Source organism: Stylophora pistillata, chromosome 2 (genome assembly GCF_964205215.1).
Source record: "Stylophora pistillata chromosome 2, jaStyPist1.2, whole genome shotgun sequence".
Lineage (NCBI taxonomy): Eukaryota > Metazoa > Cnidaria > Anthozoa > Scleractinia > Pocilloporidae > Stylophora > Stylophora pistillata.
This window is the reverse complement of record NC_142520.1, coordinates 35,849,454-35,874,429: the sequence shown is the minus strand read 5'-3', so window position 1 is coordinate 35,874,429 and position 24,976 is coordinate 35,849,454. Positions and strand designations below refer to the sequence as shown.

The 24,976-nt window shown below is 39.6% G+C and overlaps 1 protein-coding gene across 4 annotated transcripts in view; it reads right to left on the bottom strand.

Annotated features, from left to right (window-relative positions):
* Window positions 1–1,927: 1,927 nt before the first annotated feature.
* LOC111338552 (uncharacterized) overlaps window positions 1,928–24,976 on the bottom strand; it is a 48,881-nt gene continuing 25,832 nt past the window's right edge. For 3 of the 4 annotated variants that reach the window (XM_088749783.1, XM_088749782.1, XM_088749784.1), the window contains exons 10-23: window positions 24,705–24,772; window positions 23,945–24,023; window positions 22,228–22,247; window positions 18,375–18,459; window positions 17,319–17,356; window positions 15,052–15,187; window positions 12,545–12,781; window positions 11,260–11,491; window positions 10,195–10,286; window positions 9,690–9,854; window positions 6,992–7,527; window positions 5,041–6,334; window positions 3,920–4,258; window positions 1,928–3,562 (exon numbers count right to left, since the gene is read on the bottom strand). In XM_088749783.1, the coding sequence (XP_088605909.1) occupies window positions 3,279–3,562; window positions 3,920–4,258; window positions 5,041–6,334; window positions 6,992–7,527; window positions 9,690–9,854; window positions 10,195–10,286; window positions 11,260–11,491; window positions 12,545–12,781; window positions 15,052–15,187; window positions 17,319–17,356; window positions 18,375–18,459; window positions 22,228–22,247; window positions 23,945–24,023; window positions 24,705–24,772 (3,605 nt within the window). In that variant the 3' untranslated portion in view covers window positions 1,928–3,278. Of the gene's footprint in view, window positions 3,563–3,919; window positions 4,259–5,009; window positions 6,335–6,991; window positions 7,528–9,689; window positions 9,855–10,194; window positions 10,287–11,259; window positions 11,492–12,544; window positions 12,782–15,051; window positions 15,188–17,318; window positions 17,357–18,374; window positions 18,460–22,227; window positions 22,248–23,944; window positions 24,024–24,704; window positions 24,773–24,976 lie in introns of all 4 variants that reach the window. The other variant, XR_015996875.1, reaches the window with a different exon arrangement.

Here is a 24,976-nt window from a genome sequence, read left to right as displayed (position 1 = left end):
AAATGTTACGAAGTTACTAGGGAGAACTGCTATTTTGATCCTAAGGGTTAAAAAAAAAAATTAAGGTGTAATTTGTTTCTTAGCGTGCCACTGCACGTATTGCGCCATCGATTTACGCTTTTCAAGTACTTGCCGGCTGATTTTCAATGAGCCGATCGATTTTCTGCCGAATGCAACTCACAACAAACAACACAGCGAACACTATTGAGTTATGGTTGCACTTGGGAGGTTTGCTAGGCACTCAAGAAGTTAGAGACGCTCTCGGCTACCGCCTCGTGCGACTCTCGTGCATCTTTTGTGTTTAGCAGCAACCAAAGGAATGGAAGGTGTCACTCTTCTGTTCTTTTGCAGGCTAGATGAGAGGTGACCATATCATCACCAAGAGAATTCTCAAAAAGAAATGTCAATTTTTCTTAATATTTGTTATGGAAGCATAGTGATAGTATCTCCTTTTATTCCACTCAGACAAATAATCATAAGTATGTACCATTAGATGTTTCTGCTTGTTTGTGATTAGTTTAAATGCATCATATCACTGAATGTACCTTGGCTAAAACTGGGGAATTATTATATAGAACAATAGCCTCCATTTGGTGCAAAAAATATGTACGGATATTTATCCGCAGACATTATCTGTTTGGATCTGCAAGAGAGGGTAGCTCAAAGAAAACTGCAAGCCTCAAGGGACGCACATAATGTCCAAGGACATTGTGTTTACAATCCTACAAATATTCTTCAGCGCACAGGAAAAATGTTTACAAACAACTACCAGTTATGGCGGGGATGTTCATTTCTCATTTTCAACTAAAAAAAAAACATGTTGGGCCTTCTTCTGTAACAACCACATAACTCTTTCTCATCTTTAATTAAACTTTATGCTGAAAATTTTCCATATTGGATGTAAGGTTTGAAAATTGAGGAATAGTGCTAGGGGTATATCCTCAGAAATCCCCCAGGTCACATGATGTATCTTAACCAATCATGTGCTAGTAAAAATATTTTGTTGGATTATTTATAAGAGGTGATGTTCCAGGAATGATACTCCCCATTTTCATTTAACCTGTAATAAGAATTGATGAAGGTCTTCCTATTACAAAGTAGACTGAAGCTGGGAGAGGATTTGAAAAGTCCTTGAGGGTAAGTCGTTTGAAAGTATTTAGTTGTGCATGATGTTAAAATAAATCTATATTTGAATGACAATAAGCACATAAAACCTCCAATTGGCTCAAAATAGCCCTCCTTATTATCCAGCTACACCTAGACGAGTACAAATAACACCATACACCAGTACAAATATCACGCGGTATTTGTACTCGTCTATTGTAGAGTACCGGTTAAACAGGCTTTCCCGGATCGCACAAGCGAAGAATTGGATTGTAGTTACGAAAAAAACACAAATGACGGACAATTTGAATCATATTGCCGACGAAGAAGAGTCAGAATGGCTGAAAAATATAGATCCAAGTTCATTAGATGAATCGAACGAAGAAAAACAGCATGACGACCAGGAAATTTCTTCATTTAATGAAGAAAATAGAAACGGCAACACAACAACGCGCCAATTCCGTTCCGCTTCGCATACTTCTGTCACACACTCCCTGTAAAATAAATATCCACGAAATTCGCCCGCACTGAAATAACAGTTTCGCGTGTTGGATAATAAATAACTTATTAGACATTTTGTTGTGTAGTATCGCTGAGTATTTTTTACGAGTTGTGCCGCATTTTGACGAGCCCGTAGGGCAAGTCAAAATACAAATAACGAGTAAAAATACTCAGCGATACCACACAACAAAACGTCTAATAAGATATATATATTACTTGTCATGGGAAATTCATTGTTCTTGTAAGCTCACAGTTTTCTTTAACCTCTGTACTGAGAGAACATTGTGGCTCAGAACTGGCAAATATTTCGTTAACTACTCGGTTCTGTAAAACACAAGATTCTTTATTCGCGCACACACTAATCCAAGTAATAATAAAATGTAGAGTCAAAATTCACGTGTTTTAGACCTGCGGGCATTTTGCATATAATTACGGTCACACTACAATATACACTAATTAGCAACGATTCTGTTGTGATAAATCTAAATGGCGGCGTGAATTGCTGATTATGCAACATATTTAGGCATGTTTTTTTTATGTGTATATTCATTCAAATTAAATATTTACCAGATAAATTATGCTTGAAACACGAAGAAGGCATACCAGTTGGTTTTGTTTACGTATATTTTTGGATGGTCCTCAACTTGTTATAACTATGAAACAAATCCAGTAATGAAAGGCCGAAGTTGCACAGTATGTCTAATATACAGACAAGGATTGGAACAGTCTATAGATAGCTGTCTGTGTTAAGTATATTTTCACTGAATATTTGGTTAAAATCGAATTTCGTCATGACGAATTGTTAAAAAACTACTCCCTGAACACCTCAACCCATTCAAAATCTATGCTGAAATAGACCAATGAAATGCAAGTTAAAGTGTTGAATTAAAAACTTACAACAACATCTTTATTCTTTTTAATCTTCATTAACACATAATTTGGACTGCCCTGAAAATAGCCACACTGATCTAGGCAGGCTGGTGAAATATTATGATACCATTATTCTTTCAATTAGCATATACCACACAGAACACTGGTTGGCCAGTTCAGAAGTGATTAGCTTGCCCTATTCACAAACAAGTGGCTGAAGAGAAAAAAGTGCATCTCAAGAGTTAAGTTTCCAGACTCTCTTTTAATATATCGACACAACTGAAACATTTTTTTTTTGTTTTTGCGTTGTATTGACAAAAAATTATTCACTTCATTTTTGGTGAAAGTGGGGAATATTTCAACTTTTGTAATTATTAATAATCACTGAGTAATGATATTTTTAAAAATTAAAAATTATTTTTTTCATGAGTTATAAATAACGAATTATCTTTTTACTATACCCTGTGTTTTTTCTTTATCATTATTACTTAAAGGTTAAAGATAACACCTGATATTCTGATTGTCTTAAAACATGAATTTGTGGTAATGAGGGGATTATTTAATGACAGTGACACTTTCTGCTCATTTCTCCAAACAGGGGAAAAAGTTCCATGGCTATCGTCAATTCTGAACTTTGGAATTTCCATGTCTTTTAGGGGGACAATACAACACGACACAACTGAACTTGCTTCAACCGTTTGTAGAAGATTGCGTTATGACTGGATTGAAATGGATGAGGTCATGCAACAGCAATGGCTAGTCACGCAATTTTAAGAAGTATGGGAACTATTGTTACGGTTTGCTTATGTTTTAAAAGTAATAAGATATTCCGGATAGCACTGCGCCTCACGAAATACAACAAAAACGGATGGATTTTCCGTGTTGTCCACTACAGAATCAAACAGAACTTCTGGTTCATGGCAGGGTATAGCTGGAGGTACCAGTAACCCTCTCTGACCTAGGGTATAGAAACCCACAACGACTCGAGCCAGATACATGTGTCTCAGTCCGTTGCTATCTGGGGCAGTGTACCCATTGGAATAGGAAGCTCTAGACGCGAAGTACACCCCATTACCAAAGACCGCTCCTGAAACAAAACAACAGAAATAAAATGTAAAACCGGTTTGCTCTGACCACTAAGGATTAAAATCTCCAATCTAACGCTAGTTCACGCCAGCCGACCAAAGTCTCGCGCCTAACTGGAATAATGAGATAAAATATGAGTAATACGAAACAAGAAATGTCGATGTGATAGAAAATGTCCTGTTTTAGAAGGGGGAGTCCTGGGGAGGAAGTTTTGTCAGAACTCTTGGGAAGGGTAAGAAGTTCTCGGAGTCTTCGGCGCGGATGTGGTCGGGTCCACTCCGAATAATTTTGGAATCCACTCAAGATCAAGATGTCTTGCCTTTTGAGAATATAAGGGAGATATGGTGAACAAACTAACCATGTGTCGTTCCAGGAAAGGTTCTAATAAATCCATGCCTGTTGATGGCGTTCACGTTCGATCCTTTAGTCCCGTGAAAAAGTTGTAACTCGTTCCTCACAATTCGACCGGATCGACTGTTTTTCTGCTCAACATCCTGCTTGTAAGTAATATACTGCGTGTAAAGACATGGATTCTGGACACGATCGATGCGGACTATTGTGCCAGCACCACCGGTGCTGTAAAACATGTTGGCGACGCTTTGGTACTCCATCTCCGGCAAAGGAAACATGGTGACCGGGACTGGTTTTCCGTCTGCGAAGTACGGTTGTGTTGACCAAGAATCTGGAGTGACAACACCTAAAAAAGAAATGGATGCTATGGTTAACAAATAGATGCCATGTTGCCGTGCGTCAATTCAGTAATACATCACATACGACGTAAAAATGTGGTAAGAACAAGGAAGTGACGCACAAGGCGTGGTCGCATGTGCCACGGATAGTCTTACCTCGTTTTGACGTCTTTTGTGATCTATTACTGTACAGACCCACGGCAACATGAAAACAATTTGTTTGATATCATAAATTATAACATAACCTGAGTAAGGCGCGCGCCCTGATTGGTCAATTCAGAGTCCAACATTTGCCCATGGGTGTACGCTGCTCGCGTGAGCAAATGCAAAAAATAGTTTCCGCGCGCTTGTCTTTTTCTGGTCCGTATGGTTTCAGTGTTAAATAAAAGGGAACTCTTTTGCTACAATGTACCAATGTTATGTTATAAAACAAATGGTAAACAACACAGCGAACACTATTGAGTTATGGTTGCACTTGGGAGGTTTGCTAGGCACTCAAGAAGTTAGAGACGCTCTCGGCTACCGCCTCGTGCGACTCTCGTGCATCTTTTGTGTTTAGCAGCAACCCTCCCGCGTGCGTCCATAACTCAATAGTGTACGCTGCGATGTTTACCATTTGTTAAAAGGCAAAATCTTGACGCTGGTGACATCATCTACGCGTTTGTCCTCTGATAAATCATAAGTAAGAACCAATCAAAATGCGTTGCCTGACGAGACCGAAAGGGAAAAAACTTGACAAAGAGACTCCCTCACACTCACAACATAAAGCATCTTAAGCACGAAAGCGTACCAGTTTCTGTGTGTAACTTGCGACTTAACCGGAGGGGTGGATATTTCATGTCACTCGACACAACGGTCATAGACTTAAAGTCCACTTTGTAAGTGTTATTACTCATACAGAATGCAACTCCATCTTGTTTCTTAGTCCAAGCCTCTTCAATCGTTGAGCTGACTTTCTCGTTGACAGCAATCTCCCGGTCAAGAATAACATAGTGCCACTGCACGTATTGCGCCATCAATTTACGCTTTTCAAGTACTTGCTGATTTTCAATGAGCCGATCGATTTTCTGCCGAATGCAACTCACAACCAAACAAACATCGTCCCAATTCCCGCTTACAACAATAGTACTGTTGTGCTCATCTTTCTTAAGGTCCGTGTCATGTTTTGATCCCAAATGTCGAAGCCATGCCCAGCAGCTTTGAATCAAACGAGGCACCTCTTGGTGAGTTACTTTTTGGACTGTGCAATATTTCACAAACTTCCCACGTAAACTGTTCATGACAGTGGTAACACACTTCTTGTCTTTGCCATACACTCGAAACTCCGCCGTCGCAATCGGCGGAGTGTTTCCGTACCCTTCATGAAATGCGACATCCACAGGAGTCATCGCAGTTATGCAGTCTTCCTCCTTAGGGGGCATAGAAAGTGGGAGAAAGCCCTCAAGGGCTTGAATGGGGGCGAATTCATTTTTCATCTCATCGTGAAACGTCGAAAACAGACTTTCGTTGAATAGGACAATTCTTATCTCTCTGATTGTCCGTGGAGGCGACTCAAGAAAGCTCAGAATTGCCCTTGTAAGAACCCGGGCTGAGTTTGTTGGTGACAGTCCCATGGCCCCCACGCCTATCGCTGGCAGAACTATAGAACCCATTCCTCTTTCATCTGCGAACTTAAGGCCCATTTTCACACCCATCTGAAGGTCCAGGATCTGCGGAGAACCTGGGTAAGCGATGACATGTATTAGATTCTTACAAGGGAGATCCCCAGCTCCTGTCATTACTATGTTGCCGGGGAACTGCGCTCCATCTCTGGAAATGATACGCTTGCACTCTTTACGGACAGACGGACCTGCAGTGCGGTCTATATCTTTGTTCAACTGACCACCTTTCTTCAGCTCCAGTGTATTGGTATTCATGATCAACAATGAGTCAGTCATTTCTTTCGTCACATCACCCATGCACACGCATATCTGTGTGTTCTTTATCCATGTGCTCCGACTGGAATCTTCTGATAGTTCATGGGGGGTTCGTTTCCAGCTCCTCTCGCGCCAAACATTCTCGTCCACAACTTCGGGCGAACCCATCTGTAAAATAAGTACCGTCGTTAGAAAAAAATCTTCCATTGTTCAACAGCTGTTTTAGTACCGGGTTGTCGCGACATTCGCATTCGCCTACAAAACAGCGTGGGTGATGTAGTCACCTAGTGGTAAGCGTTATGCACAACGGGTCTGGGGTCCGTTTCTCGAAAGTCCCGGTAACTTAACGGGTCCGAAGCCATGTTTTAAAATCAATATTTAAAGAATAGCAAAGCAATTTCTGGCACCCAAACCAGTCCTTTTTGTTTCTTTAATTGATAGCTTTACTGTATCATTTTCAAAATTTTGAAATACCCATTTTGAATAAAAACAGAACAGCTTTATGGGCCCGTTAATTTACCGGGACTTTCGAGAAACGGGCCCCAGGCCCCAGTTGTATAAAGAGCAGATAACGCTCTCCAACGGGTAAATCGCTAACGTTATCCACTGGCTAGAGCTTTATCCGGTGGATAGTGTTATCCAACTTTCAAACAACCGGGGCCTGGTGTTTTGCTTTGTTTTTTTGTTTTTGTTTTGTTTTCTCGATGTTCTTAGAGGAGGATGACTCTACTCCTCCCCCTCATTCTTCTCTACTCCTCCCCCCTCATTCTTCTCTACCCCATCCCCCCTCATAGTGTGTTGTATTAACTCAGGTTGTATACTAACATGTGTTTTGAAAACATCCGAGATCCTCTCAAACTCAGCTAAGGCACTGTCAAAGCAAGTTTGGATCTCGTCACTGAGGTCAGCCCGTGTCTTGTCGTCAAGTATCTCTATCAAACAAGAATGTTTCCTCTCCACAGAATTCAAAACGTGCTTCCCAATGCCATCGGTGAAAAACTTCCGCAGACCTGGCAGTTTCAAACGCACGTTTGCAACGATTACGTGACTCGCAACTTCAGCGATGAGTGCGTGAAAAGGACTCGATCTTTCTTCCGTCACACCCGTGAGTGTCTCACGGAGTTGATCCTCATCTTTCAACCGCGCCAGGTTATTTTTAAGCTGTTTTAGAGTTTTCTTGTGGGACGGAAACTCTTTTCGACCGTACTCCAATAAATACTTGTAAATAGCACTTTTTGTGTCGTCCAGTTGCCAGTGCATATCCGAAGCTGAACCATATTTCACACTGAACACCTCCTCTGGCTGTTCTTCAGGTATTGGTTGCATGGGCTGAGGTAAACTGCTACGGGACTTTGTTACGTCTGCAAAAATAAAAAAACAGGAATTCAGATAACGAGTCTTTTACATTCGTTATCATATTATACTTCTTCGTAAAGGGAAAGCCAGTCGGGCCTCACTCCCTTGATAGTGCCCAGGCCCCCATCAAACAGTGATGCGTACTTAGAAACCAAACTTTCTACTCTGTCGCATGGCTCTAGGGAAATCTGCTTGATCTGCTTCCAGTTAAGTCGAAGAACGGACAACCAATTTCGTCCCATAAGTGCTGGACCATCACCAGTCGTGACAATAACTGGAAAGCAGGCTTGTTGATCGCCATACGACACCTGGACTTTCGCCTCCCTAAGAACTGGAATTTCATGCCCTGAATAACTCTTCAGTCTCACGTCAGTTTGCCGCAAAGACTTCGCTGCCAATACACCCGACCAAACATGATTCGGAATGATCGTCATAGAAGCACCAGTATCCAGCTCTAAGTCCACTGACTTTCCATCAATCAGTACTGGCACGATCAATTCTTTACATCTTCGCTGGGAATCGACTACGGTGAACATAGGCCAGGCGGACTTGTCTACTGGTTCAGCCATCGTCACCGTTTCTTCAACGCTATGGACTCCACCGGGTTTCTTTTTCCTCTTCTTCCTACTTTTCTTACTTTCTCCAGCATTGGCTTTAGGTGCACGCTTCTCCGGACACTTAAGTATAATGTGGCCAAACTTCTGCCATCCATGGCACTGTGCTTTACGATGAAAACATTTTTCCGGAGAATGGTTAGTTTTACCACACCTGAAGCACTCGGGAAAAGTTCCCTCGATTTTCTTGACATCATGGGCGGAACCATGAAATCCTGAGGCTTCCTTTTCCGTTAACTCACTAGCACAGGCTCTCTCCACTGCCGTTTGTAATGTCAGCGTCGCTTCAGCAAGTAACTCGCGTTGAATTGACTGTGAACGCAAACCACAAACAAACCGGTCTCGAATGGCTTCCTTGCGATGAAGGCCAAATTCGCAGGTCTCCGCAAACTTTTTTTACCTTGGCGAGGTACTGCCTAATCGTTTCCGACTCTTCCTGTTCGGCTTTGTGGAACTTGTATCTTTCCGCGTTAATTATCGGTTTTGGATCCACATGCTGAGCCAGAATATCCACAATTTCCGCGAAATTTAATTCCTTCGGTCTCCTCGGCGCTGAAATGGACCTCAACAAAGCATACATCTTACTACCCATCAATGTAAGTATGCTCGGTGCACGCTTATCTGTCGGTACACTGTTAACTTCAAAGAACATTTCGAGTCGCTCCACATAATTTTTCCAATCGCTGCCCGGCGTAAACTCTTCAATACGCCCTAAACACGATGGATGTACCACGATGCAGGCTGCACTGGTTCTCCTCTTCTTGTTGGAGCAATTCACTTTATTGGGGCCACCGGCTGCGCAATAATTCTTAGCTCCCTTCTTTGCCCTCTTGTCCGCCATGAAACTGTCGTCTTCAGAACCACGACCTACGTTACTTCCTGCGTAAAGCCTGGTTCACATATAAGCGCAGACGATCGCAGACGATCGCTGAAACCACTCAAGCGAAGATCGCGAATAGCATGTTCACATATGATCGCAGCCGATCGCAGCGATCTGTGACAACCAAGTCCATGGTTTACCATTCAGTGGCAGTACAATGTAACTCCAGTCAACCAACATAAACGCAAAGGACGCTGAACTTTTAATTAATAGGTCTTAACATTCTGCTTCTGTTGTCTTTAATTAAACGGAGAATCGCCGCCAGATCAAAGAAGAAACGTCGCTTCTTGGTGCAGAAAGTCTTAAGAAAGAGAGAATTCTTTGCCAAGGCGATTGAACAAACAATCGTATTTTCTAATTTCTTCCATAAACTGCTCCGTGTCACATTCATCTTCCATCTTGTCAAAACACACGCACGTGTAAAAGTTGATAAACAACTGGTTGTCTTGGTATCATGCCGCTTGCATAGCATTATTGGACACATTCCAATCGCATGATCGCAGAACTTTGTTCACATATGGTCGTTTCATCATATTAATAACTAAAATAAGTAAATAAAAATGAACAAAAGCCCTGTTGAAATGATTTTGAAAGCCTAAGTGATAGCACACCAATAACTCAAGAGTAGAATTGGCAGAGAAAAAATCTCAAGGAGAAGAACCTTCACAATCACCTGATGTAATTTGCTCTATATCTCCATGTTCTGAATCATGCATTTCGCTACCATTCGCGTTAGTGTCAGCGGGTGATGGCAACGATGATGCTTCATCATCTGCTTCGTAGCCACTCTGGTTCACATCATCAACTGGAGAACTTACCGCTTGGGCATCATTAGCACCTGGCGTGAACAAGTAAGACAACAGCTATGGTCTGCTATAACTTACTTCTTGCTACACTTATACCGTGGAACCCGCCAGCTAATAAAAAAAAAATTTAAAAGTTCCTGACAATAGGGTTACATCTATTTCATGATCTCCTGGTTTGGGACGGGCCAGGAACGAGTATAGATATCCCAAAACCCGTAGTGAAAAATAAAAATAAAAAATAGAAATAAAAATAAAAAATAAAAGGAGCTGTTGATGATCTGTGTAGCAGTATTCACTGTTTGCAATAAACTTCGACTCCACACGATATGCTGTGCTTCGTACCTGTATCTTATGATCAAAGTGAAAACTTACTGGGTAGACAAATTTTCTTGTCCACGGCATACTTAAGCTCTAACCAATCAATGGTTTCATAGTTGTCTCCTCTGCAAACTTCCTTTGATAGCCTGTATGAGTAAGAAAATGATGTAACGTAGACAGTCCTGCTGAGCGCTACTGCAAATTCTTACGACTTCAGTAACATTTCAGAAACATTGCATCACAAATTAGCCTACAACTTTACCTTGTTTTTACAAAAAGTAGAATCTAAGCAGGAGACTGAAAGGCTCATTACCTCAAGAAACAAGAAGCTTCAAGATTTTAAGAAAAGATGAGAACCATTATCAAAATGATTTTTTCTATTTATCTATTTGTTTTTATTTATTTACTTTTCTGATATTGCGCAGAGAGAATGTGTGGTTGGTTCATTCAAAATCTGCATTATCTATTTAAGTTTTTAACAACCTTCCGCTCAGAAACCTAATTGAAGTATTTGCATTGTGTCTGTGATGTGGTGCTGGTGCAGTCTACCTCTCATTAATTGAAATAACTGCCTGATCTAGAATAAGTAGAAACGGAATTGCATCGTATGTGGAGTAGGCTAATTATTTAAAAAATCATAATCTAAGTAGTGTTTGTATCATATAATCTGAACCCTAAGCAGTCTTTAACGTGAGTAGCGATAACTATAAATAGAAACAGTGTCAGCATTGTAAATAACGTAAGCATTGTTATTCCCGTAAATACTTTGAGTGTTTTACGTATTGTACTGTATTGTTTTGTGCAAATTAAAAGTGAATAAAGACAATTGATAAAAGAAAAAAAAAAGCCCTCGAATAAATTGCATATAAAACGTATGGTTGGAGGAAGACACTCTGAGAGAATAACGTGTATTGACAGGAACACGAGAAAACAGGAACACAGTAGCCATAATCTCTCGATCCGATTTGGAGTCCATTATGAAGGTAACAGGGTTGTCCAAGTTTATCGTATTATCTGAAAATCATTGACTTTTCTCACCATCTATAATGTCAGCATTACTTTTCTGGTGGCAAGAAGGCTTTAAATAACCAACCCAGCAAAGAAATACATAATTCTTACCTTTCATTCACATCCTCAAGGAAATCTCCCAAGATGGTATGTCCATTTGCTCTAGCAACATCTTCAGGTAATGTCAAATTGTTTCTGTAGTGATTAAATAATACTCTTCCAACTGAAGTGCTGAAAACCATTTCGAGAAACTCGCGGCCTTCTATTTCGGCAGCTTTGTACACAAGTAGTGTAAGAATTTCTTCAGGTAGAGCATCATTCCTCTTATTCATATTGGACGATCCTAGTAAAATAACCATATGCAATGTTAGGTTACAAGACCAAATGTAAATTAATGAGAAGGTTTTATTTGAGTATCGTAATACCAAAACTACCGTAAACACATCAGCCAATTAGAGAACAGAAAAATATCACAAGGACACAAAGAGAACTCAAAGCACGGACAAGCGCGAGGAGACGCGAGTGACCATGTCACGATTGCTATTAGTTTTGCAACTAACTGGTTGAGAGAGTAGCGGGAGTCTTCTAAACCAATCAAAGCGCATTGAAGGGAAACCAGCGTTACGTCTTTCGACACTTTATATAAAAGCGCTCTTACTTTACAACGCATTTGCACTAGAGATCTGATAGAGAACTCTAGTGTAAGGCGAAGAGGAAGAAGGCGAGAGGTTACATTGAGTAGTTTGGTGAATCTCAGAATGTTGCGAAGAGGCAATGGAATACACTTCTATTCAATATGAGAAGACCAAGCCATCAATGAATTCCATAAGAAAAGCAGTTAATGTCGTAAAGAAGTCACCCCTAATGTTTTGTTTGTCCACATACGGTATGTAATTGAGAAGATTTCTCCAGACGGAAGAGACTCGTTTAGCCGAGGTTAAAAAACTATCAAAACTTTTTTCCGATGATCCTAAAAGATGAATTTGTTCCGAACCATTACGATATTTAATTTAGTAATTCCAGTTGGCCAAATATCATCACAGGAGTTCACGAATTATGGTTTCACACACTGTAAAAATTGGGTTCCATTGCATTTTATGAATCCTTAATCAAGGTCACTGAAGTGATTCAACACTTTAAGGTAGCCTGCCAGCCTTTGTGGTGGAGCAATGGGTCTTTATAAATAAAATACATTCCTTCGTGAAGGGCAATCAAGGGTTATTATGATACCATAACGTTTTCAGTACCATTTCTTACCTGCCACCCTAGACCTTAGCAGATGTGACGCACATTCAAATACTACGGTATCCATTACTCATAACAAAAATTTCAATTGAAGCCATGATAGTAAAATTACAAATTCAAGTTGTGCATGATACTTTACAGTAATACATACCAACACCTGTTCCTCTTGCACCAGGAGGGGTTTCTTGTTGAACACCACTGCTTCTCGATACAGCAAGACTATTAACCGTCTTGTACATTGCATCTTGGCTCATCCTAACTTTCGAGATCTCTTCAAGTATGACTCTTTCAGAGTTCTTGGTAAATTCAAAGTAGGTAAAACCAATTGATTTTCCATTTGAACCTTTATACTCCAGAGTTACCTTCACTTTTCCGGCCAAAGAAGAAACTAACAAAAATTAAATGCGACCTCAGTAATATCAGTAGATTTAATATCCAAAATAGATTAACTATCCATAAGAATAGGCCATTTCCGAATTACTTTTGGCCTCTTTTTCAAAACGAGGCCTGGTGCTCAACCATTCTTATGAAATGAGTTTAATTTGCATGTGAATGAAAACTTATAATCATATGTAAGGATGAGCACCAGGACTCTTTTTGAAAATGAGGCCAAGGGTAATTCGGAAATGGGCTATTATCATCAATTATAGCTAGTGATACTCTGTCGTTTAATCAATGAATGAATGAAAACTTTGTTCAAGTGTCAATGTAGTTAGCTTTACAGGTGTAAAAACTAATTGGGGACACTACTTAGTTACTTAATCTAAAGAAGTTTGAAGATAAATTTATTAGTTATTTACAAATTTTGAGTAAAATTTGAAATGTAAAACTGGAGCCTTAGTTACATACTAATAATACTTTTAGATGGCTAAAAAAAATTATAATCATTGTCTGGTGATGTTTAGTGTTAAAGGTGGGGGTCAGAAACAAAATTTGGATTAAGCAATCCTTCTTTGATTTTGACACAGCTAAGTTTTTTTCTCCTCTACGGATATTAGAGCCTATACTGCTTGGCATCTACAGTACTGTAAAAGTAGTTTGGAAAACATAGAATGCCGGAATTCGGAACCGGAACCGGAATACTCGGAATACCCGGAATTCCCGGAATGACCAAAAAATAATAAATTTAAAAAAATAAAAGTAAATAAATAAATAAATAAATAAGAATATTGAAGATTAAAAATTAATGGTAAGTTCACAACCTAATCAAATAATTTAACACGAAATTTTTCGCTGAGGGTCCCAAAAAAAAACACTTACCGGCACTGTTCATGGAGATGCACGTATTAGAATTAAAAAAGTCAGCGTCAGGCCAGTAGTCCATACAGCCTAAGCGATAAAATATTTCTACTCTTCCTTACGCCTGGATGGGATGTTAGTCCATCACATGGTTACTCCCCATTTTAAATTCGCCTCCACCCATTTACACACCTGTATGATGTCTCGGGAGCCATGACCGTTAGGCCGCCACGCTTTTCCAGCCGGAACCATTGCAGAAGATTAAACAAATGCAATATTTCCACTCAGTTTAATAGCTGAATTGTAAAAAGCTCCAAACTATTAAAAATTAATACTCTACCTTAAATAATTATTAGCCACACACTGAGAGCTATCAAAGCAGGAACCATTAAGACCAGCCGTCTACAGTTAAAATTGAGAGATCGTCAGTTACTCGACACCTTTTCGCGTTTATTATATATACCTTGAATATATACCTTTAAATATAAACCTTGTTCAAAAGATTCCATCAGTACAATGGTTCCGGCTGGAAAAGCGTGGCGGCCTAATGGTCATGGCGCCTTAGACATCCAACAGGTGTGTTACTGTGTGGAGGCGAATTTAAAACGAGGAGTAACCATGTGATGGACTAGCATCCCATCCAGGGTGAAGGGAGAGTAGAAATATTTCGTCGCTTAGGCTGTATGGGCTACTGGCCTGACGCAGACCTTTTTCTAATTCTAAAGCGTGCATCTCCGTGAACCGGTAAGTGTTTTTTTCGGGGATCCTCAGAGAAATATTCCGTATTAAACTTTTGTGAACTTACCATTAATTTTTAATCATCAATATTCTTATTTATTTATTTATTTACTTTTATTTTCTTAAAATTTATCATTTTTCGGTAATTCCGGGAATTCCGAGTATTCCGATTCCGGTTCCGAATTCCGGCATTCTATATTTTCCAAACTACCTACTATAAAACCTCGCTGACACGAACTCCCATGGGAATCGAAAAATGGTTCAAGTTCCCGGGATTTGTACTGCATTTCAATTCCCCTTTGAATAAATAAAAAGGATTCACATCTTTACCATTCTTTCCCATAAACAGTCTTTCGGTACATTTAATTTGTTTCATAAGAACGTTAAGTTTGGGAACTTAGCTTAACTTGTTACGTTTTAATTAATGTTAGCATGCAACTGAAGACAGGGACGTGTCAATCAGCTATGTTCTGACATTTTTACGTTTATAAAGCTACGGCATCATTTAAAGTTTGAGTTATTAGGAGCAATTTGAGCCAAAGGGAAGTAACATTAGTTAAAGGAGAGTTTGAGTTAAACAAATTCGAGTTTGTTGATAGTAAATGGGGCCAAATCCAGGGGAAATCAGCCATATCTTGTCCAAGTTAGCAGGAGGTTCAACTATATTTGATATCTACTTACTAATATTTCCAGTCAGGGCTGGACCATCTCTTTTTAAAGGCACAGTGGCAATGTTCGCGAAGTTGGCCTGAAAGCTCAATCCCTTGTAGTTTCTAGGCAATTTCTGGCCCAAAAGGATGCAGAAGCGTATATCTGTCTGTCAGTATTCAAAAGAAAGTGTTCCTTTATCGTTTATGTCCAGACACGAAAGAGAACCGGAGGTCAGTGAAATGGTGGATATTAAAGGGAAGAATTCACGGTTATGCACATGAGTGAGACACGACGCAGCTTTATTGTTTATTAGCCAATCAGAGTATAAAGGTAAAGACAGACCGGATAGGACTCCCTATGTGGCTTTTGTGGTCGCGTCGCATTATCGCCTTTCAGTTGTATTTTTGGTCTCACAATAGTGTCGTCAGGGATTTTCCCTTTTTGTAAGAGATGATCGGATGTTACATAAAAATTGTTTTCAGCAAGGGCTGATTGTATATCTAGGCGGTTGGGAGTTTGTGAAAGCCATTTCTTAGTCATGTCATTGATGTGTTTTCCCCGACGCATTTGGTCAATATCTCAGTTACCCTTTCCTGCATATTTTTTCTGTCGGTGCTTTGAAAAGTTTGTAGTGAATTCTGTTGTCGAGTTGCAATGTGGCCCCTTCTTTTTTTTTTTTTTTTTTTCTGTCTTATTCATGACTGCTGTTGTGTTGCTTTTACGAGGGTTTAAAGCAGAGTTGTTTTTCAACTCTTTTGGCACCGTGACCTTAAGGTGTTACAAATTGTTTTATGGCCTGGGCACAGTAATCTCTGCAAGTTAGCTCTCAAGGGCAATAATAGGCTGAACCGGTGGCATCCAGTCTGATATGAAATGGATTTGGTTCTTTGTTTTGTCCGTAAAAGGTGTAATGGAGGCGCATTCATCTTACGAACAGATCTCGCAAAAGTTGGCCTGATTTGACATTCGTATGTCACGGGTGTTGGGATGAATTTGAGACCCTTTGATAACACGCTGATTTAGCTGTCAGAAATTTGATAATGCGACACGACCACAATAGCCAGACAGGGAGTCCGTACCGGTCTGTCTTTTCCTTTATTCTCAAAATTTTTTGCGAAATCTTAAAATATAGTTCGATGATTGAACAACTCAACAAGCACTGTCGGGTCGAAGGATAGCCACTCCTTACAGCCAATTCAGGTCGATTGCTCGAGCGATGTCACATATTAAATTAGTGTTGACCCAATCCGAAGGCTGTCACGTCACGCATGCGTCGACCCGACGAATTACATCCGAGGGCTATCACGCCACGCTTGCTCTTAACCGTGATTTCGCTTCGTGGTTCGGTAAACATCCACCACTATTAACCTTACCTTAGCTTTAAATTTGTGAATAATTATCAAATATTCCCTAAACTCGATCAAAGACTCCACACAAGGCTGAATAGCACAACATATACAAGACAACCGGCAACAAACAGGTCTACATTCTTAGCAAATTAAATATGCCATTGCAGGCAAAACTCTGAGCTCAAAGCCCTTAGTACTACAATTAATTTAATAAGAGGCAGTCAACGAATGCATGACTACTATACTTTTGGAGAATATGGCAACACAAAAAGCAATGCTACATGAAATGAAGAGAGGTTCATACACAGCTCTTATAGAAGCCAAAATTGTTACAAAAAGAGGGCATAGTTAAAGCAGAATTTGTAAAATGGACAATTGACTGGTCCGGGGACAACGCAAGATATTAACCAGAATACCCGTGGCATTTAATGTGCATTGATTGTAAGCGGATACGATACTTCAACAACTGTTTGAACAAACTCTGCGCTTTTACGCCCTGCATATTTGGTGGAATGGAAAACCAACTCCATTGAATGACTACATGGAAAAAGATTTTCAACATACCAAGAAATAAAGCAACCTGGCAGAGTACAACGCACATTATGTAAGAACATTTGACGAGGTAGCTTTTGCGTTCCCATCGATGAAAAGTCGAAAAGCAGAGGCGATACCCTGAACAGAAATCGAACTGCACTCCACAAAAACCAAAAAGGAATGCGAATAAAATGGATAAGATTCGTTCATCGATAGATAGCGTTGGAACTGAACCAAATTACACGAGTCAAGAAAAGTCACGAGAGAGGTTACGCGAGTCTAACAATAGTCTGTCATTTTGAAAATCGTGAGGGGTTTGGGGGAAGGTTTAAGGACTTATACGACAGCATAACATAATGACATTACCGGCCAACAATTTCCTAAAAGGAAGGCAGTAGCAACAAAATTTCTTACCTCAGTACATCCTTGCGACGGAATGATTTCTTTGACCACTGCAACAATTTAGAACATAAAGTAAATCTACATAACAATTTGCTTATCATCTGCATAGTTGTAGTAATGAACAAGGGGAAAACTGGCATCTTGTCTGTTTGTTTGGAATTAAAACTTCACGCAAAAATACTGTAAGAAATTGTAATCAAGAAAAACATGCAGTCAGATCGACAAAGACCTTTTGTTAATTTTAAAACTTTTACTAAGTTGCTTGTTCTGTCTTAATTGCTAAAGGGCGAGGAATTATTAGTAAGCAGAACCCATTAAATTTAAGTGAGGGATTGAATTATAAAGAAAACATCAACGAACATGGCCCAAGCGCCATACGAGACACTCCTTAACAACCTGAGTAGCTCCATCTTGCTCGGGCCGCACATGGGAATATTGCCAGTACAGCCCTCGCACTCTGTTAGATAGAGATAATCATAATAAAATATACTTTTATCACCAATCCATTAATTTTCACGCGATTCTTTTGGCTACGTTGCGTAACGTCACTGACCCCCCCCCCCCCCGTCTTCGTCGATATCTGTCCGATTATTTCCGCCCACAAGAAAAAAGGCCAGTGGAAAAAAAACCATCTCGAGAGTTTCTTTTTTTGTTCTTTCTCTTTATATGAAAGAAAAACAAATTCGTTTGTAAGGTCCTGCGATAGTGACAAAAGAGAGCTGACAATATTCCCTTCGAAGCTTCACTTCCGGGCCAAATATTTATTTCTAGGACAATCTCCCGGCCGCGGATATTATCAGCCGACATACCAGCCACCTGAAGGGGTTTATTTACTAAAGAAAAAAAATGGTATTGCGTTGCAAGAACAAACTGTCGAAAATCCTAACTTTTTATAATATTTTGGAGCAGCCACTTTGTTAATCAATTAGTTTTCTTTTTGGAAACTGTAGTGAGAAGGAAAGATGGCATCTATTGTTTTTATTCAATTACTCATAAGTGCCCTCTAAGGTCATGTTTGCTTATATTTATTATTATTAATTAGTTACAAGTCTTCAATCTAACCCTAACCTCCAGATGATTGGGTTAAGCATTCAAACATCACCTCACTTCCCTCTTCCAAAATAGAGTCAATATCCTCAGACAAATCAAAAATCTGTTTAAAGAAAGAATTATAGACATTTTAGGCTGAAGCATTCGCTCATGTTACCTAGTCTGCTTTTAAGGTTCAAATAGTAATGACAATCAATCGTCTTAACCTTTGCCATTGACTTTCTTCTTACAGTGCATAAGTCCGTTAAGACTTTTCCAGTTTCCGTGGCATGAAGCCACTATGTGTATTCCTACTCCCCCCTGGATGGGATGCTAGTCCCTCGAAGAATTACCCCTTTCCTTTAAATTTGCCAGTACCCATTTAAACACCTGGGTGAAGAGAGGCACTGCAAAAGTAAAGTGTCTTGCCTAAGAACACAACACAATGTCCCCGACCAGGGCTCGAGCCCGGACCACTCAATCCGGAATCGAACGCTCTAACCATGAGGCCATCGCGCCCTCCTATTGAACACTGTTACTTGTAAAACTTTCGGTAAATTTACACAGTAATAGATCACTTTCTGTTGAAGTCTAGCAAGCAAGAAATTTAATATTGTTAATAAATGCAAATACACTTATTAAGGGTTTTGTATTTCATCATCTGTGTTTGTAACTATGTCATGTTCTACACTGATGTAAAAACGGATTCTACATCTATCACCAAGTAACTAAATGAGTAATTACATGAACCATTCAGTCTGCAAGAGTGTTTTTGTGACAGATTTGATCACCTGCTTGTGGATGAGTTAATTTATAATCAACCACCTATCATGCTAACAGAAATTACGCCTTTAAACTGAGCAATGTTCAGCAACAGCCACTGGTCAACTTCCAAAAAAAGGCAGCGAAAACAATTGTCAATAGAACTGCGCTTTGTTATCTAACAGTAATCTCATCTAGACATACGCCTTCACATCAATATAGTATGTTTCGTTGTATCCTAGGGGAAGGTGCAAATCTCTGAAAGTGGATGGATGTTTACAAAGTCAAATTTGGTGCAAATCACAATAAGCATATTCTTTCTCTCAAAATAGAGTTCGTAGGAGATTTAGCAACGAACGGAAAGATAGTCCATGGTCGTTCTCGGCCGGAAAAATTGTACAGTTATAATTGCAAGTATTAAAGATTCATTCTGAAAGCCCTGAAGAAAATTAAATTGCTGAAAACTGCCACACTGTAACTTTTGTCTTCTCAGATGCTCTAGATGTGTTAGAGTCTGGCTCAGTTTTTGAGAATGGCGACCGGACTATGGAAAGCATGCAAGCGATTAGACTGTTCTCCAAGAGCTAAAGAATGACTGCATTAACAAGAAGAGGAAAAGATACCAAAATTGTGGATGTGCCAGGAGAGATTGAGGGTCAAATATACCCTTCAATAAAGCTGACGTCCTCGTAAAGAGCACGAGCCCACACTCCAACAACCAAACAAAACTACTCACGAGGAAGTCAAAGCCATCCCATAGGCCAACGAAAAGAAACCTCTGTTCCCAACGCTAAGGGAGAGGAAAATACATGCAGCTGTGAGCTCTGAACCAAAACCCATTCTTCTTGTACAGGACCTCGAGCCAGTTAACAACCGAATATCCTGAACAAACTACTCATAAGAAAGTAAGGGTTATTCCACAGGCCAACCTCTGATCCTTAGCTTAAGGGAGACGAAAAATAGTTGTAAGGTCTGCGCCAAAACCCATCTCCAAAACTATTAGTTTAAATGTAACAGATGTAAGTGAAGTAGGAACTTTTCTGTCTTTGGAAAGCGAAACAAATTTAAAGTAGCCAGCAAAATTAAGCTGCCTCGGATCCATAAAAGGTGAGCAGGTTCAAGGTGGTAGCCACAGAGGAAACCATGAAAATCCCTCACACAGCTAGCTCCAGAAATTCTACAATTAGATTTTTTTGGCTGAATATCTTGTGTAATTATTGAGCAAACATTATTAGAGGTCAAACGTAAATATACCCCTTCCAACATCTTAATGAACATCTTATACTTTCCCTCTGTTACGCGGACTCGCGGACTCCAGAACCACGGGGACTGGAACGAGACAGTCAAAGTCCACGACGTGACCTCCGTGAACTGTCTGAAGTTTTAGTTTTTCATTGACTAGGCGTTTTTGCGGTTCGGATAAGGTTTTGTTTGTTGACGTTAAAGGTTTGATGCTTAATGCTGTTTTCTGTTTTGTGGCTTCTAATGTTGGACAAGCTTGGACAAGCTTTCTACCTCGAGAAGGTTCATCAACTATCCAAACCACCCTGGATGATATATCCACCTGATGTTCTTCAAATTACATGAAATTGAACCCAAAAAAGTGCAAATAACTCAGAATATGCTTCCTACGTAACCCTGCCACTCTACTACAGTTGACTATTAATAACACCTCAATCGAAGTAGCAGAAAGTCACAAGCTCCTTGGAGTGCTCATTCAGGATGATCTAAAATGGCGTAGTCACATTCTTAGCATTACAAAGAAAGCTGCTCAGCGACTTTATATCCTTCGTGTCCTGCGCCGCAATGGCCTTCCACCCAAGGATTTACTTAGTGTCTATACTGCTCTAATAAGTTCTGTTTTGGAGTACGCATGCCCGATATGGCATTCTAGCCTTCCATCTTACCTTGTGGACAATTTAGAACAGATACAAAGAAGAGCTTTCAGGATAATCGAACCACTAATTTCTGACAAAACTGTATGTAATGTTTTGAATTACCCCACACTGGAAGAAAATAGGGAACGTCTTTGCCTCGAACAGTTCAAGAAAATTAAAAACTCACAGTTGTCATCATTAATTCCACAGAAAAGACTAGACGCACACGGCCGCCAGCTGCGCTCCAGCAATAACTTGACTCTTTTTAAATGTAGGACAAAACGATTTCAAATAAGTTTTTTTCCCGCAATGACGTCAAAGCTTAATGAATTATCGAAATAGACTTATATCACATTTGTAATAATTTGTTAATAGAATCTTGTGAGCCGGTAACCCAGTCCCCCGGCAAAATTTTTAATTATATAGTCTCATTTAATTTGTAAATATTTTTTGTAATTTCTTGTAAATATGAAGTATTTCATTTTAGTGCCGAATTCATATCTAATAAACCATTACCATTACCATTACCATTACCATTACCAAACGTAAGTTCATACAACTTCGTGGAGCTTTCATTTTCCATTTTGATATATTATTTCAAATCATTGATACGTGATTAATTTTCTTACAGCTTCAGAATGTAAACTATTACTATTACGTAATAAATACTGAAAACTCCAAGCTTTTCCGTCGTCATTCCCTCGTTCGACAATTCACCCTCCGCATGCCATATTTCCTTGAATAAGCACCTGGGCACTCATTTAAATTTCAGCTGAAAGGAGTGGCGCTTATTGGAAGGAAGGGGCTTTAACAAGCTAAAGGGAGGCACTTATAAAGTTAGCGTAACAAGAGGACAAAAATTAATAACAGAACAGCTGAGACACGTAAAAGGACCCTCCAGGAAAATGTAGACAGAATTAGCTGTACTGATTCCGCTATAGTCGAAGCCTAAAATCTTGTAAATAAAGTGGCAATAGAAACAGGTTTTCCTTGTATCCTTACTATTTAAGAAAGTGAAACAGTAGGGGAAGGATCACTTATTCAAGTTGAGCACTTTTTTGACCTCATGACCAGCAGGGGGGTTGGCCATTATTCTGGGGAGAGCGCACTTATTAGGGGAAATACAGTAGGTGCATTCACTAGTACCCTTTCTCTCTTCATTTACACCAAAGCTGTCATTAAAGAAGCAGTTGTCATAAATTAAAGGATGAAATGCTATTTTTATTAAGTCACCTTTAAGTGGTGATACATACCTCAGAAGGAGCACTTATATCTAAGGGGTAAAAAGAAGTACGGATACCAGTGTCAATACATTTTTAAATTAACATAATGCCACACATAATATTCAAAGTTAGCTCTTATTTGCTTATTGACGTATCAGGCAGACATTACTCAAGGTCTCCATAAACAAAACAACCAAATATCAATCACACTTGACTACTGATCATGAATTCCTGGAGATCAGAACAAACATATGCACTGACCATTAAAACTTGCGAGTAAAAATGCATTGTAAATTTATGGTGCCCATACGTATTATGTACATCCTGAAAATCCCACTAAATTATATTTTGCTCTTTATCAGAATAACATGATTCATCATAATGACTACATATGGCAGATGAGTACAAAAAAATCACAAAAAAATCACAAAAAAATCTGATGTAGACCATTAACCCTAACCCTAAAAGATACCCTAACCCTAACTTTTTCACCTGATTTTACGTTACCCTAACCGATTTGATTGCTTAATGCCAAAAAGTGGATTTTTCCGAAAAAACTTGCCTCTCTGTTAACCCATTAATGGCCGCAGCTTTTGTGGAAAACTGTGTTTTGAAGCTAGTCCAGCAGATTTCGGGTCACTGTTGGGGTTTTAAAAGCTCGAACTTACCAAAAACCACTCGACAGCTCGTGCACTCGACGGCCTTTCGATCCAAATGCAAAATGGCGGCCTGAAAATCTCGGGCACGCGCAGAGAGCAAAATTTCGACATTTTTTGGGTTGAAAAGTCACGCCCCACTTACGACTTCTACTTTTCTCTCTTTCTCCTGCCCTTTTTTTCCCCTCTCCTTGCCTAAAGTTTCTTCTCACTTGCTGGAAATTGAGTAGGCTTCATTTTGGTGTAGAGATTTTTCAGAAACTACTCATTATTTTCAAAGCACATGCTCGGAAAGGTAGGTGGGTAGTGAAACACGATCTTCGTGCAGATTTTCCAGTCAAAGTGACACGGTTTTTTGGCTATTTCTCCAATCCTCCACTCAATTGCGCTCATTCTGGTATCGTCTGCAAGATATTTTCAACCCGTTCAAGTACATGCTCGAATTCGTGCTCCAGAGTTAAAATTGATGACGTCACAGGGCGTAGAAAGGGTGTGGGTCCCCATGGGCGCATACGGGCGCACTGGACGTTAATGGGTTAAGCTGAAAGTTGAAGTGAGCTGGTCCATAGATTAAGCAGTGTGGTACTTAGACTGCTCTGTTGAATTTTCTGAGAATATAAATTCTTAGTGCGGACTCAAATAAAACAGAAAAGACAAACTCATTGAGTCACCTTCATTGTTGACTGCGTGCACTCCTATTTCCTTTGTTGCACGCATACATTACAAAGGAAATAGGAGATGTCTGCATGCAGACAACCTTCATTGATGAAATGTGATTTTCTTGTTCTGACATGCACAAATGTAGGAAAAGTTCATATAAATGTACAATCCCTTTTAAGTCATCCTGCATACCTGTTTGCATCCTTAGTTTGAGTTCAAACAAGACAAGCCGTAATGGTCATACATATATAATAATAAAAAGACTGAAAGACTGATCGATTCAGACCAAGTAGAAAAATATTTGGCTCTATAGGTCATCATGCTTGTACCTCACTGTCTTCCATTCTGGATTCATAACCTCAAGCCATATAATTTCCCAAGCAACCCTCTCATTCAGTCAAAAGACATAGTGTAGGAACCACTAGACTCACCTCCTGACTGCTCAGCAGGGTCACTAGCTACAGCCAAACCAAGGGCATTGCTCCTGATTGAATCCCTTCCAGAGTCTGACTACATAATTGAGAAGGAATGAAATTCCTCATGAATACAGAAAAAACATTTCAGTCTGCACATCAATACCTCAGTGGCAGATCTAGGGGAAAGGCCCAGGGTTCCCCTTTATTTTGGAAAATAAAATAAAATGCAGGAGGAAGAAAAGCCACCACATGTACACACACAAAAAAAACCAGGCCCCTCTTTTGCTCAAGCTCTGGATCTGCCACTGTAACTAGTAAAAAATTTGTAGAAAAAGGTAGGTTACTGTTTGCATCCATAATTATGTTTACTCAAAAACAATCAGGGGGCTGCTTTCTGCTGGACAGAATAAGTTAAAAGCAAATTACTCTTCAGTCCAGCTAGGACTGCAGCTGACTCAGGCTGCTTAAAACATACACATTCTTTTAAGAGGACTGCATGTTTATATGCAGATGAGCTCTCAAGCTAATTAAGGAATGGCCGCTAAACTATAGCAGAGGGAAGCTTATACCCAGAAAAAATTACTTGTCTTGAGTTAGCTAGGTTATATTACTACTAAAGAAGGTTGGGTTTGAGGGGCTCATAAAAGAGATTTCACGATATCCAAATTGCTCCCAAGCTACTGTCTGCATGGAAATTAAAGGTGTTTGAGAAAAGAGAGTGGAACCATGGACGACCCATCCGAAAACATAGATATATGGCCAAAAACAAAATTACCATATGTGAGGTGGGTTGCTGATCTGCAGTCAAAGCTATTTGTTGTAAAGGATCATTCTGTAATATCCCTAAATGGACAATAAATAAAAAAACGTACAGACTGCTCTAGTGAAGTTAGCACTTCTGGTTTAGGAAAGGGTAAAACACATTCTCAGGTTTAAATAAGTCATCCCTAATTTGCACACACAATGCTACCATGACATCAAGTTAACATAAAAAAATTTTATCTTTCAGTCTGAGGAGAGTTTTCAATTGAATTATGTCATTTAGTT